The sequence below is a fragment of the Montipora foliosa genome, chromosome 4, assembly GCF_036669935.1.
Source record: "Montipora foliosa isolate CH-2021 chromosome 4, ASM3666993v2, whole genome shotgun sequence".
Taxonomy (NCBI): Eukaryota; Metazoa; Cnidaria; class Anthozoa; order Scleractinia; family Acroporidae; genus Montipora; species Montipora foliosa.
The window spans coordinates 1,193,600-1,209,418 of record NC_090872.1 but is presented as its reverse complement, the minus strand read 5'-3'; the positions used below and the strand labels follow the sequence as shown (position 1 = coordinate 1,209,418).

Sequence of the window (15,819 nt, the reverse complement as noted above, 5' to 3'; positions counted from 1 at the left end):
TTGCGCTCATAACTGCGAAGATCATAGCTTCACTTGATTTCATATCCGCAGTTCATAATCGATTCATTTTATATACCATTTCATCACTGATTCATTCCTCACGGGACCATTAAAACCCACAAATGATCAGCTCCCAACGTCAGTGGCTTCATAGCTCAGTTGGTTAGAGCGTCGCACTGGAATCGCGAAGTCACGGGTTCAAACCCCGTTGAAGTCCTGAATTTAACATGGCTTCTCTACGCAATTGTAAAAATTGCGCTGATAAATGCGAAGATATAGCTTCACTTGATTTCATATCCGCAGTTCATATACGATTCATTTTATATACATTTCATCATTGATTCATTCCTCATAGGACCATTTAGAACCCACAAAATGACCAGCTCCCAACGTCAGTGGCTTCATAGCTCAGTTGGTTAGAGCGTCGCACCGGAATCGCGAGGTCACGGGTTCAAACCCCGTTGAAATCCTGAATTTTTCAGGCTTCTCTACGCAATTGCAAAAATTGCGCTCATAACTGCGACGACCATAGATTCACTTGATTTCATATCCGCAGTTCATATACGATTCATTTCATATACCATTTCATCATTGATTCAATCCTCACGGGACCATTAGAACCCACAAATGACCAGCTCCCAACGTCAGTGGCTTCATAGCATTGGTTAGAGCGTAGCACCGGAATCGCGAGGTCACGGGTTCAAACCTACGCGGTACGCAGAAACTAATAAATTCAAGTCGAAGTATGTAGTTTATTTCAAAGAGTATTTCTCGTTCTAAAGGCGTGACTCGCGAATCAAGCAGTGTTCGATTGTGAATTTTACAGTTCGGTTATCTACAATTTTCACAAGATCGTGGGAAGAAAATAGCACTCGTTTACTAAGTAAGCTAGCCTGTTCCAGGCTCCCAGATAGTTTTCCCGACTATCTGGGAGCCTAGAACAGGCTATAAGTAAGCCTAAGCGCTCGCTTCAGTCATTTGGACTTAACTCTCTTTTAACATTTTAGCTTTCATTTTACGGTTCGGTTAACTATACTTTTCACTTTTCATACAATATTTATACATATGTATGGCATATTTGTACATATGTATGGAAATATTTATACAATGCTAAGTGGTGCTTCCAACAACTACAGCCGTGTTTGTTATTCTCGCGCCCGAGAAAATTTTAGTGGAAGTAAAAGCGAAGTGAGTGGTTGTCCAATAGTTTTTATTTGTCGCTCCCGTATTTGAAGATACAAACCTAATACTGAAATGGAAGATCTCTGGACCTAGGGTACGGAGGGAAGTGCATTTTTTGTGTTTGTAGGCAGCCGTAAAACTGGAACTAGAGTCAACTTCGAAGAGTAGTTAACGGATTGCAGAAACTGTTCCAGTGTTACTTACTTGACACAGAATTTTCTTCTGGCTCTCCAGATAGTGAACAAATTCAGTTGCATTTTCCAGTGTAGATTTCGAAATTTCAGTCGGTGGGGCAGAAGCTGGAACTCCGGCGAGAAGTTCAGTCATGGTGTGATTAAAAACATGCATTGCTGCCGCAACGCCGCAACTCTTAGAACTAGCTCTGGCATTTTGGACTTTGGGGGGACTTTGTCGTCTCGGATGCCTTCGTTAACCTCTGCGACAAACTGATCGATGTTGTCCATAAGGAGCTGCTGTGCGTTGGGCTCGAAGGTGAAGTGAAGTTGACCATTGTCGTAGATGTTCTTGAAACTTTAATTGAAGTCTTCTATTACCTCAGTTAACAGGTGGTTAGCAGCCGTCTCCATTTCTGTGACTGTCGGCCTGAACGCTAGTGGAATGGCAAACAGACCATGTCCATGGTCCATTTTTTCTATCAGTCTCGCCACGTTGAACAATGGGATGACTCTGCTCTCCTCAGTCGACTAGTGGTATGAACTTTGTTCACCGGAGAACAACTTGTATAACAGCTGAACGTACCCAGTGGCGTTATCCTCGTCCGACTTCATTAACTTGTTAAGAATGTCAAAGACTTCAGGGGAGAGAATGAATCCTTGATGTTGATTTGCCAGCAGTTTCAGCAATCCTGAGGACGTTGTTTTGCTGATAATTGAAGAAGTTAACTCTAAGTGTTCTAACGGGTCTTGGGTGGCATGCTGAATTGCGGACGATTTTCCTGAAAAGATTAACAAAAAACGGTGGTATCAAAAATTGAACCACATATGAAATTTTTTTAGGAAGGGTTGACCAATGTATCAAGTAGAGTGAAAGAATTTTCAAGTGAAGTCACGATACGTTTACCTGTTCCCGGGTATCTTACAAAGATGGTGAAGATGTTAAGCGATTGATTGTGCGTCAATGTTTGAACTCACCATTATTTGGATTATAGAACGATTATAGAACGATTATGGATTATAGAACGAGGTATTTTCATGCGAAGCGCGCTAGTAGAATACCTTGTGATCGTGTTTGCGATCATATGATTCACAAAAATAGGATATTCGGCGCCACAAATTAAAGAAAGGGTACAAGTAATGTATTTGTTTTGTTGTTGTTGTTGTCGTTGTAACAAACGGGGCATCGATGCGCTCGATTAAGCAACGGAGTTGTAATTCATTTTGGCAACTACGAGACTGCAGGACTGCGGAAGCAGCATTGCAACACGACTGATTATCATTTCAACGACTAACGACTACGGGGCTGTAGGACTGCAGCAATACAATACGACGGCGGCACTGTGGGAGCAGTTTTCAAGTTAGATATTTTGTGGGCCGGGTATTCTGCAATCTAGCCAACAAAATAGCACTCGTTTACTGATTAAGCCTGAGCGCTCGTTTCAGTGATTAGGCCTAAGCACTTTTCTAACATTTTAGCTTTCAATTTACGGTTTGGTTAATTACACGTTCACGAGATTATCTCACTGCGTACCGCGTAGCCACCTTCTAAGATAGCCTTCCATCTTAAATTGATTATCTTCCGTGTATAGCGTAGCCAGTTTCTAAAATAGACTTCCATTTTCACTTGATTATCTCAATGCTTACCGCTTACCACGCAGCCAGCTTCTAAGATAGCCATTTTTAATTCGCAATTGATTGTTACTTGAATAAATCACATACTTCCACTTGAATTTATTAGTTTCTGCGTACCGCGTAGGCGGCTTGGCAGAACTTTGTTCGAGTGGCAGGGTAATATTCTGCAGTTACTCCCAAGAAGGGTTCGTATTTTAAGGTTTGACGTAACACGTTCTAAAACCAACGGAGATATTGTAAAACGTTAATTTTTGGCAAAATGTTGATATTTCCGATTAAAATGTGCTAAGAAAACTGGGAATTTTGGCACAAAGTAGGTTATTTAAGTTTTAAAATTGCTAAGCCCGGATTGCCAAGCTTGGATTTGAAAAAAAACAAAGGGTCAATGTACGGTTTTTTTGCCAACCAAAGCATGCCGGAATTGCCGGTCCTTTGGAGGTGCAATGAAAGATGGACCATTTTGCTTAAAAATAATCTTTTTTTGCTAAAAGGACTTGGCAAGAAATTCAGAGGTTTCTTTCATTTATTGCCAGAAACATAAATTTATGTCAAGAATGAGAAGAAAGGTTCCAAATATTTCCAAATTGAAGAAGGTGGATTGATTTTTTTGTCAAGAAAGGCAAATAAGTGTTCCACGAGTTACTTAACATTCAAATCTGTTTGACGACATCATCGTAAGCTCTAAGTTTAAAATCAGTCCAATGCAATGCAAAATGACGACGGGAATTTCCAGCGTCAAAGATGTAGGGTTGATACAAAATGACCGCGGAAATTTCCAAAGTCAAATTTGCGAGAGGCACGACCATGGAAATCTCCAACTTAATTCAAAACGACCATGAAAATTTCTAAAATCAAAATTTAAGGTTAATTGCCATCTTCCGTCTCTGATTCCAATCTCCAAGGGGAGCACATTCAACCGATATCATTACGTTCACTCGGCAAAGAATTAACGCCATGAATTGGTTCCACGGTTAATTTTACAAGGGTAGTCTCTGTCGTGGTCTTCAAATGGTGTCTTAAAACGTTTACTGGTATTTGGACTGAGATCACTCACCGTTTTCGTTGACTCAGTGTGGCTTCAACCGTAGGTCATTCGTCGCTGGGCTACTTGTAGACATGGCCGAATCTGCTCAGTTCTCCTCGCTAATTTTATCATCGAAATGAGTATCGAAAAGATCATTAGTAGCAAGGCTGTTACAGGACGATAAACGCAGTCTTTTTCCGTATTGTGCATTTGAAACTATTTCAACGTCCTGTTGTCCCATTTCGTTTATGTTTCAATGTCGTGATGTGAAACTGGGCGGCAAGTTTCTATGTGTGTCATGTGTCATGCGGTTTTTGAATGCGACAGTGCGGTTGAAGTTGAAAGCCAATCACGACTCCAACGGCTCGCAAATGTTTTTCTATTCCCTTGTAGAGTTTTATTCGTGGTATAATGTACGTGTTAATTCATTAAAATTGAAGAAATTAAAAAGACTGATAAATTTTGGAAAACAATAACTTTACTGGATGGAATGTATGATTAGGCTTCAGTAAACAGCAATCTTCAATCACTGATGAGCCTTTTACAATCTGATGGTAAAAAAAACACTTTATGGAACTGATTTTAACACCACTATTTATAAACTGTTATTTGTTTTGATAGTAACTACGAAACTTATTTAAGTAATGGTAAATTTCCACATCTTCTTGGTTTTTAAAAGAACGTATTTGACAAACAAAATAATGTATCAGACAGTTTGCCAAATATTACAAGAAATGCTGATACAATTTATATTCACTGTGATATTGCTTTTAATAAAATAACCTTTAATCAACGACAAATTGATGTAATTTATGCATTTTCAAAAAGTAATTAATTTATACTTACCCATTTCAAATTAAAACAAAATGATTAAGTTGGTTAAATGTAATAAGAAAAAAGTTTTAATTAATGTAAGGGTAACAGATAGACAAAATAATAAAGTTGATATGGTTGATTTTATTATAAGTAGTTTTTTCTAATAATTATGGATTTCTAAACATTTTTCTCTTTTTATTATATCGTTTAAAAAATTACCTCTTAGATTTTTCAAAAGAGGTTGAAACTTTTTAAGTTTCCACTTTTTTTTAGTTTTTTCTTTTTTACTTTTTACAGAAGGTTTCGATTTTTTTTCACCTGTCAATTGATTTTTAAAAACATTTTTTTCTTTCTTTCTTCCTTTCTTTCTTTTTTCCGAAAAAAAAAACAGAAATGTTTAAGAAAAAAAAAGAGACTTAATTTTAATATTCTTGATACACCAGTTACTTTACCAAAGAATAATCAACTACAAGAAAAATCTGGTTATAGGTTTTCAATTAACAAGAGACACGATTGGTATGATTGGTATAATGAGTATTTTCGATTTACTTATACTTTTGAAGCAAAAGCAAACGGGGCTGGTCTTGCTGATGATTCTCCTGCCAATCCAATTAATGGTTCCTTTTCACTAATTAATAAAATTGCTCTAAAATCAAATGCAAGAGAACTTTATGTTGTTGATAAAGTAGACAAACTTATTTTTATAAAAAAGAATATGCTGAATCAGTTACAAAAAATGAATTTCGGTATCTTGATAAACAAATAGTAAAGTTTTAAATAATAATTCAAGAATAAAACAAAGAGCAGCATTAACAGTTGGTACTTGTAATGATGATCCAAGATTAACAAAGACATTTGACACAATAATGCCATTAAATCGTTACTCTGCTTTTGAAACTTAAGAATATCAATTACATCCACCAATGAATCTTGATTTTTTTAATTAAATTTCAAGATTATAATGAATTAATTTATCAAGCAGCTGCACAAAATGATAAGAGTTGTTGCAAGAAAATCTGTAAAAAATGTAAGTGCTCTGTTTATATTGCAAGTGCACTTAGCTATCAAGCTTGTTCACAGGCACTTCACTTTTAATAATCTGAAAGAAACAATTCAAACTTAACGGAAACATGATTAAGAACCCCAACTGGCGGGATGGCAGGAGGCAATCAGTGGGCTATTTACAGAGCGCGGTATAGTTGACTCCAGGACAACCAGGAAAAACAAACAAACTAGAGGTTAGAACGGGTTTGAACCCAGGACAGCCTCTGGCAAGTCCAAAGACCCTAACCACTGGACCAAGCTGCCTCCTAAAACTGAACCATGGGTGCCATTGTTCAAATTTACATCAAAAGAACAATCATGTGTTAATAGTAATTTTTTGAAACTAAAAAGGATAGCATTTCTTCACGAAAAAGTTTTATCTTCGTCTGCAAGAAATGTTGCAGGAGGTGACTTGTAAGTATCACCAGATGAAAAACACTCAAAGAACGTTTTTATATTTTTACCAAATACCGATGTAAATAATAATGATCCACAAAACCCTTATATTTTTAACGCTTTTTCTAATTTAAGATTAACATCTTGCAGATTACGATATGGAAATGAATATTATCCTGCAAATGATTATGAATCAGATCATAAAGTAAGAATATTTAATGATTTATTTATGCTGGGTCACAAGTATAAATAATTTTCATAAGTTATATCCTATTATTTACTTTTATTTAAGTGAAATTAAATTAGATTTAACAAATGAACCAAAAAAAATTATATTTTCTTTATAGACTAAGTCAAGCTGCCTGTCACAATTATTCTATTTATGCTGGTTTAAATAATGAAATGGGAATAAATACTGTTAGTGGTGAGTTGATTGTTGTATAAAATGTTTTTTTTTCTTTTGCAAAGCAATTTTAAGTGTAAGATTTTTGCAAGAGATAAAATATGAAAGAACATTATTTTTCAGTTAGTGTTAATTTAACCCCATATCAATTGCAAAAAGCAATATTTTTTTAATACCAATAAAAAGTTAATTTTGCAACTAAGAAACAACATTTTAAAAGGAAAAGGTATAATTCTTCTAGATAAATTCAATTTAAAAACTTAAAGAAAGCAAGAAAAAATGGTAATGCATTTGCATTTGCTTTAGATTTATCTGATATTGAAGTAATACGAATGAATTTTGATGAAAATTGGAAAGAAGGAGGAGCTGGGAGTAGTTCATTATCCCTGTCACGAAATTTCTCTTTTCTCGCTTTCACATTAATTATGTATAGTCTCCGTTCGTTTTTTTTTTTTTTTCTATCATTCTTCCTGTTCTCCTCACAAGTTCCATAGTTCAGTGTTGTTAATTATTCGTATTTCATAACGGTGTCAATGAACTAGTGTTGTTGTATCATTTCTAGTAGGAAAAAAGTCTCACGTTGAAAGCTTAATTAATGAACAGTAACAGTATAAGTTTGCGGTCAAAAACAGAGCAAGAGCAGTCGAAAGAAGTCGGGAAAAAAAAGGTATCACTGCTATGAGTCAATAGTAGGAGCCGGCCGGAGAATCAACGACAAAACTCCCTTTGTCAGTGGCGGCAAGGAAAGAGAAGAAAAGAGAAGAAACGATCAGATTGAGAGAGACGCGAGAACTTAGAAGGAACTAAGAGCCAGACAAGAAGTAGGCGCTGAGATTTAAAGAAGTCGACGTGGAAACTGATGTTAGTCTGTTGGAGAACTGGACTGTTGGATTTGCTTATAAAGGACTGAACTGGGTTTGCTAGAAAAGAACTGAACGTATTGTCTGTAAATATTAGAGTAAAGCAATTAGTAAATTTAGTATTATCGTTTAAGTTAAGTTGGAAAATAGATAATTATTTATTTAGTTAATTACGTTAAGGTTTAGTACACTAGTTTAACTCTTTTGGGGTTAGTTCGTTTTCCTTGTTTTAAATCCTGCAATTGTATATTCTTAAGTTCCTTAGGTTATTTTCGCCACCTGTTCCATCCTCGCAATCTTGCGAGACCCAGGGGATCACGAACCGTCACAATCGCCTCCTCTGACTAATTAGCATTAAGTTACGAGATAATCGATCCCTGTCGAGAAGCACGACAAAGGACACCGAGGGCTAAACACCTTTTGGAAGTGCACGGTGACAAAAATCTTCTTAATGAGGACCACTTTCGTGTTCTTAAGAACTGCCAAGGGAACTTTGACTGCCTCGTTTACGAAATGAAAGAAAACAGGCATTATAATACTCTGGGCCGTTCAGAGAAACCAGCATACTTAAAGTAGTATTCGGCGATTCTAGTTTCCTACCTACTTCTACACATCGTGATCCTTTCGCGCTGTGTCCATACGCTGTTCCCACGTCAGGAACCTTTATTCCCGCTTCGCCGAAATAATTTAGGTTCCTTGGATCTTTTGAATACACGTAATTCATATACAGCTGAGTATAAAATAAGTTATCTGGGGTGAATCGCTCCATTGCCACTTTTGTAAGTTTTTTTCTTGAATACTGATGACCGGAAGGTAGCCTGCTTTTTATGGATCGTGAAACGGCCGACATTGAAATTTGATGTCCTCCAAGTTGTTCCGACTCCTCGATTATTCCATAAAGGGTCGTGGATGGAGAGTGGAGCTTCAAAACGTCCATGAGTTCACGGTCATCTTCCTTTAGTTTTCGGATGTCAAGCCTCCTATAGGACCCTATAGGTTTCGCCGATGTTCTCATTTCTTCGCAGTATCTAAACCACACCGATTTTAACGTGTTTACAGAAACACGCAACTCCCTTGCAAATTGTGTAACACTCCGTGGAATATAACCCGTAATTCTGTCGCCTCCGTCACTGATAATGCTATCAATAATCACGAATTAACGATCTTGAGCCAATTATAACTTCTGCCATATTGGTTCACTTTTCTCGCCTCCATACTAGTAATTTCCAAAACGTATATATATTTAAGTGAGCGGGCAAAACTTGTAAACATGCACAGCACGTGAATAAAACATGATCGTTTGGTGCCAAAAACGTTATCAATTTCGTGACCTGACCGCAAACGTTTCATTAAATTTCTCAAACGTGACAGGTATGAGAGGAAATCGTTGACGTTTGAAAAGTACAACTACGCGCAAAATTCGTCACACTTCAGGGATGGACGCAAATGGTAGTACATTATTATTATTATTATTATTATTATTATTATTATTATTATTATTATTATTATTATTATTATTTAACAAATAGCTTGTTTCTATCGAGTTTTAGTAAATTTTCAGCTCCGACTATTGCATTTCTAGCTTTTTGATTTGCTAAAAAACTCCGACTATGAGCCATTATAGTTCACCACTAAATTTTCTCCAATTCTTATTGATCCCACCACAGTTGACGCTTAAAAACGCACTAAACGAAAGAAAATGCCATTATTAGAGCAGGTTACATGTTTTTTTGTTTTTTTTTCGCATGTGGTTACTGAAGAAGAAATCTTGAAATCAAGGTGTGAAAAAAAGGAACTATACTGCTTACACGGCCTATTGATGCCGTGAACATTTGACTCTCACTATTGACTCTCACTATTGTATATAAGAATAGTTTTTTTTAATCTTATTAGTAGTTAACATATTGTATTTATATTATTAGCTCATAGTTACTTCCAATTAGTAGTCTATAGTCATCTTACATTATTAGTATTAGTATATTTATATTTTATATTGTCACTATTTAGGGATATTTGTTGTAATGCGCATTTGAAAACTTTAAGTTGATACTTGCGCAATATAAATGAATAAAGTTAAAGTTAAAGTTAAAGTTAAGTTAAAGTTTAAAATGATCACGTGACGCGATAGTGTTCGTCCGCGGAGAGACACTATCAGCCGATGGTGCCCGTCCGAGGAAAATACCCGGATGGATAGTAGTCGTCCGCTGACAGTTGTACGCTATTCTTTAGCCATTGTACGCTGCGAATTATTGACATTTGTGACAGCCTGTACGCATGAATAAATATTTGATTGATCTGCATTAAGTGGGTTTTGATTGTTTTTCAACTGGCGCGCGGAAGAAAATTTAGTGGTGAACAATAAAGCTAGCATATTTGCCCTCGAAGCTTCGCTTCTCGGGCAAATATTTGTTTTAAGAACATCAAATTTCCGCGGGGGCAACTATCAGCCGATAGTTCCTCGACAGAAACACTCTATTGTTTAAATAGTCGGAGTTTTACGGCGGCAAAACCCGGTTTGAGAATTTACTAAAACAATTATTCCATTCGCCCTTGTTGGATATGAAGTGATTATAACCAACTCGCGCTACGCGCTCGTTGGTTATTTTATCACTTCATATCCAACTCGGGCTCATGGAATAATTGTTATATAGAAACACAAGTGAAAGTTTGGGAGAACGAGAAATGCTGTGGGAACACGAGCCGCAGGCGAGTGTTTCCTCAGCTTTTTTGAGTTCTCCCAAACTTTCACGTTATTTCTTTTGTAAAATGCCAACGATCAATAACATGACCTCGTGGAGGCGTTATTGTCCCAAGCTGGACAGAAGAAGCGACTAGGACAATTATAAGGCAAATTGTGCTGAAACCTTTAATTAAGACAAGTTCTCTTAACAATGGGTTAAACACAAACCGTGTTTCATGCAGCTGGAGAGGAAGTCATCAACGAATATTAATTTAAACACAGCAGACTGTGCTTCTATTCTGTCACTTAAGGTGAAACGGCAGAACACAATATTTTATTTATTTTTCTTTGGATCTTAGCTTGTTGTTCATTTCTTCACAATTTACTTAAGCAATTTTTTGGAAGCGACTTCACTTCTCAAGTCTTTTTCAGGAAAAATAATTTTCTCCTTTTTGCGTGAGCTAGTTTTTGACAGTCCTGGCAATGTACTGATCAAGTTTAAAAGGTTAAATGTCAGACCCGTCTTTTTAAATAAACACTAGAATATACTTTCATTATCTCATTACATATTACTTGAAAGCGGGCAACTGTTATTTCTTTCGTAATATGCAGTCCTGGCAATGTACTGATCAAGTTTAAAAGCTAAATGTCAGACCAGTCTTTTTTAAATAAACACTATTATAAACTTTCATTACCTCATTACATATTACTTAAAAGCAGGAAACTGTTATTTCTTTTGCAAAATGCCGACGATCAATAACATGACCTCGCGGAGGCGTTATTGTCTCACGCTGGACAGGTGACCATGTTTGTGAATTAACCTTACTTTAAACTTCCATCTTCTACAGCAAATTTTCATTCGGTGCAATTACGCAAGTTTAAGAAACAGCTAGTAAACTCGAATACGTTTTCTTGGAAGAAAATATATATCGGCTTTTATTCACAGAAGTCGAGGTCCGTAACTTAACCTACACTACTACTTTTTTCCACTTAAATGGTTCGCGAGTTATAGAAACACGATTTTTAACCAATCAGCGCGCGTAATTAACAATTATTCGCCGAAGGCCGAAGGCGAAGTGATTATATTCACCGATAATCACTGAGCCTGAGGCGAATAATTGTTTTAGTATAAATACACAGGTGATTATTTCAAAAAAGAGAAAAAAAAAACATTTCAACGCGAAATCATCTTCACTTACGGTGGCAAAACGACTAGTGGCAGCCAGCCATTTTTTCCGTCGAGGTGATTATCGGCTGATAATCCGAGATAGCGAGCCAATGAGAGCGCGCGATTTTGTATAATCACCTGTGTATTTATACTAATATTATATATTACTGACGACAAAAGAAGAGACAAGGACAATTATTAGGCAAATTATGTGTTGAAACTCTTAATTGAGACAAGTGCTCTTAACAATGGGTTAAACACAAAACCGTTTTTCATGCAGCTGGAGAGGAAGTCAGACTGAAGTCAGACAATTACGAAAGTTTAAGAAACAGCTAGTAAACTCGACTACGTTTTCTTGGAAGAAAATATACATCGGCTTTTATTCACAGAAGTCGAGGTCCGTAACTTAACTTACACTACTACTTTTTTCCACTTAAATGGTTCGCGTGAGTGCGAAGCACAATTACGTCACTGAATTTACTGGAAAAAATAAAAAGGTGTCGTTGCTTGCACTTTGGAGTGTAAGACAAGGTTGATGACAAATTGCCCAAGACAAAAACTGAAAGAGTTGTGTCCAAGGTTAGTAATTTAGCGTCTTTAAAGAATTGCACTTTATTTGCCCTGCTTTGAAAGTCTTTTCAACAGTTGAAATTAATAAGTTTTGCAGGAACCGGTTTCCTGTTATCATATTGGCTGGTTTTTGTTAAAAAAGGGAACAAAATCCTGGTATATTACTTCATTTACCTTCTTGTTTTTGAACAAACGGTAAATAAAACGTAAACTAACTTGAAATGAGAATGAAACTAAGAAAAACAGGATGACTATTCGTGCGAAGCTGTAATAGTTTGTATAGCGTCCCCAATCCTTGTCATCTTCTTTGCTTTTCTTTTCTTTTACTTTCGTTCTCTGAGGCCTTTTTTATTGTCATTTCAAATTTCAACCTTTAAGAAATGTTAAAATTTTCTCATTCGCTTTTCGCATCTTAATTTGCGCTTTACTGTTGTATTCTAAGACCTTATTGTCGATGGTAGGATTTTGAAGCAAAGATTTTAGTCTCTTATTGTTGTCGGTCAAATCCGTTCTCAGGTTGAATCCGTTTTTACCTTATAGGTTAAATTCGTGATCCGCATTTTACCTAGGTTGAATATTCACACCATCTAGTTAGGATTGAAAACACCTATACCATCCCTGAAGCTCTGTCTTACGTATCTAAACACATCTTCTTAATATTTCATATCACCTTATCGGTTTCTGCATTCATTTTGTCTCAACATCCATTTAGTCTCAACATTACAACAAAGTTTGGGAACATAGAACTGTACTGTGCACTTAACCGGTGATCGAGCTCGGACCTTCCAGATCTATAGTCCTGATGTGTCTTCACATCTACACTACGACGACGAAAAAGCGCAACCCAACACAGTTCTTTTCATTGATTACTTTTGTATAATAAGTCAATTGATATCTATGTCTAAAAACCAAAACTAATTCTAACTTTTGTGCAGGCTTAATTTAGGCTTCAAACAAGTTTCTTCAATCTATGTGAGTGCGTAATCAACCTAGGTAAAATGAGGATCACCAATTTATCCTAGGTTAAAACGGATTCAACCTGACAAAGGAATTTACCGGCAACATATAAGGGCAATTTTCTGATCTTGAACTTGGACTTGAACATTGAAAGGACTCGACAAATAAAAAGTGTAGTGTGGTTGTATCAAATTATTGGCACATATCGTTTGAAGAAAAGAGCCAAGTTTCGAAACCTATAAATAGTCAAAGCATTTCTATTTCCGCTCTGTAACAAACGTGTAACAGGTACAAATTATTTTCGATCTCTCAGTTATAGAGACGTATAACAGCATGGACGTATTTTGGGTAGATTATAAAGAACCTTTAAGAAAAAAGTAAACAAAATTCAATGATTTTGTGTGTGCTTTTACAAGACATTTAACAGGCGATCTCGGAAAATAACCCAGAAATGTGTGCATAGTGTTGTTTCTCCAACATTGTCTTCTCAAAGATAGCGTGCACTTGTGCTCGACGTCGGTGAGCCACTTAGAGGCCGCTTTTGTTGGTTCTCTCTGTGTTACTTCATTTTCAGCTTCTTTATGAAACGATCATGATGAAATACATTTTAGCATGGAATGCTTCTAATACGAAGTGCATTCGTTCATCATTTCAAAGGGAGATTGTGTGTATACGAATAATCACGATGTCTTCCTGCAATTTGGGACAAAAAAAACTTATAAGGTTTTTAAAAACCAACTAAACTGCACAAGCCCAGAGGTCTTATATTAACCAGTGTTTATTTTTTCAAATTGTACAAAAAGAGGACTTACATTTGATTGACTATCTGTGATCATTAGCTAATCATAAGGCTTGGTTTGTTACCTTCAGCGTTTTTTTACTGAATTACCTCTTTCCTCTCTTTTGTATTGCGTTACCTAAAAACTGCATTTCTCTTAGCCAATCACAAACTATCCTAGTGTTTTAATTGTCGTTTTCTTTCTTCGCGTAGATGGCCAATGACCAAAACGGGACAGTTACTCCAACTTTGGAGCCCTTCTCTTCACCCGAGTGCATTGCCTGGCTGACAGTACTTAACATCGAAGCTGTTGCTATAGTGACCATAAACGTCCTTACAATCATTATTTACCTGAAAGAGCGAGGCCTTCGCAAGCGTAGCATGTACCTGGTGATTAGCCAGGCGGTTGCAGACATGTTTGTCACCTACAGCTTGATCGTTTTTATTTTGTCATTGGGTAATGGCTGTAACTTTTGGAGCTTTGAGAACTCAATAGTTATAGAAAGTTTGTTTTACTTCTTTCCATCAGTCTCTATAGCAAACCTTACTGCTATTTCTTTGGAGCGGATGCACGCAACGTTTCGTCCATTCAAGCATCGCCTCATCAAAAAGAAGATATTTGGAGCAGCTGTTGCGGGTGTTTGGTTTACAGCTGCCCTGTCTATAGCTATCGTTTTTTCACCATTTTTCCTGGGCAGCTCAGATATCACTACTTTCTTTCACCTGCGAGCACTACAGTTGTCATTGGTGTTTTGTTGCCTTTTTATCATCGTTGTTTCTTACACGTCCATCGCTACTAAAGTTTACTGTGGAACGCATCCTCAGCATCATGGTACAATCAGAAGAGAAAGAAAACTGACCAAGACATTGTTCATTGTAACAATTGTATCGTTAATACTAGTGATGCCATATACACTTTTGTCATTTCTTTTTTCTGTTACTTCAGGCGAAATGTTTGAAACCATTACTGATCAAACAAGGCTACATTTATTATATTCCTCAGGTTGCTTCTTCTTCGCAAATTCTCTTATAAATCCATTGTTATATGCATTAAGAATTCCAGAGTTCAAAATAGCTCTGTTTTTATTATTGGGTTGTAGATCTCGCTCGGAGCCAGTTCAGGTTTTTCCTCTTAATGACATTTAAAATTGTGAGATTTCACTCAGTTAACTGATGAATATGAGTTTACCAAGTATATAAAAACTGACGGTTTTAATTTTTCGTGCGACTTCTCTCCTTGTTTTTAATTGGAAACACTTTATTCAAGTTAATATAAAGGAATATGTGTAAAAATGCATGAATGGTAAGATTGATCTATTCAAATATATTAAAGTTTGTAAGGAATTGTTTGCTCCTTTTTAGCTTATGTTTTTGGCTCGATAGTCACGTTTGCGATAAAGTACCAACTTTCTATACTAATTTCTACACTAAATTTTGACATAGATAAAGTTTATATATGTATTTATTTGTGTCACAGTGTCACATAGTTTCGAGAGCTGCATGACGCGAACAAAAACAGGCGCGCGAGAAATGGACTCGCAAAATAGCTGAGCGCGCGTTTGACGTCGTCAAACTTAAGACCTCTGGCAAAACTTAGAGAAACAATAATACAATACATACTTAATTGACCGCTCCCCATGGGGGCTTCTCCGGCAGGGTTAATGAAACACAACGAAACGACAGAACAGAACAAAAACAACTGTTGAGAATCCCAACTGGCTGGAGGCAAACCAGTTGGCTATTTACAAGTGATTGGGAAGTTTAACCAGGGACTACCAGGATTAAATTCAACGAGTGGTCAGAGCGGATCGTGAACCCGGGATCTCCGGATCTCAAAGCAAGCGCTCTAACCACTGGGCCACAAATAGCTATGAGGACAAGCTGCGGGAAGCTAAGAGCTTGAGATTGAATACGCACTCAGATGGATTAAAGAAACTCTTTTGGAGCCTAACTTAAGCCTAGAGAAAAATTAGGGTCGGTTAGGATTAGTTTTGGTTGTTGTACATAGATATTAAATTGACCAATCATAGAAAAGTAAAAAATAAAAAGATCTTTGTTGGATTGAGTATGTTCGTTGTTGTAGTGCTAAAGCCGGTAACCGGCTTCTATTGAAACCCCTGCCAAGGAAATTTC

The 15,819-nt window shown here is 36.6% G+C and overlaps 1 protein-coding gene, 1 non-coding gene and 1 pseudogene across 2 annotated transcripts; 2 read left to right on the top strand and 1 right to left on the bottom strand.

Annotated features, from left to right (window-relative positions):
• Window positions 1-144: 144 nt before the first annotated feature.
• Window positions 145-217, top strand: Trnas-gga (transfer RNA serine (anticodon GGA)). The gene has a single exon. It is a non-coding gene; the product is annotated as a tRNA-Ser (tRNA).
• Window positions 218-1,350: 1,133 nt separating this feature from the next.
• Window positions 1,351-2,150, bottom strand: LOC137999471 (uncharacterized; annotated as a pseudogene).
• A 9,678-nt stretch (window positions 2,151-11,828) lies between these two features.
• On the top strand, window positions 11,829-14,902 carry LOC137998829 (substance-K receptor-like). The gene is made up of 2 exons (XM_068844658.1): window positions 11,829-11,960; window positions 13,900-14,902. The coding sequence occupies exon 2, from the start codon at window positions 13,900-13,902 to the stop codon at window positions 14,830-14,832; it is 933 nt and encodes a 310-aa protein (XP_068700759.1). The 5' UTR covers window positions 11,829-11,960; the 3' UTR covers window positions 14,833-14,902.
• The last annotated feature ends 917 nt before the right edge of the window (window positions 14,903-15,819 follow it).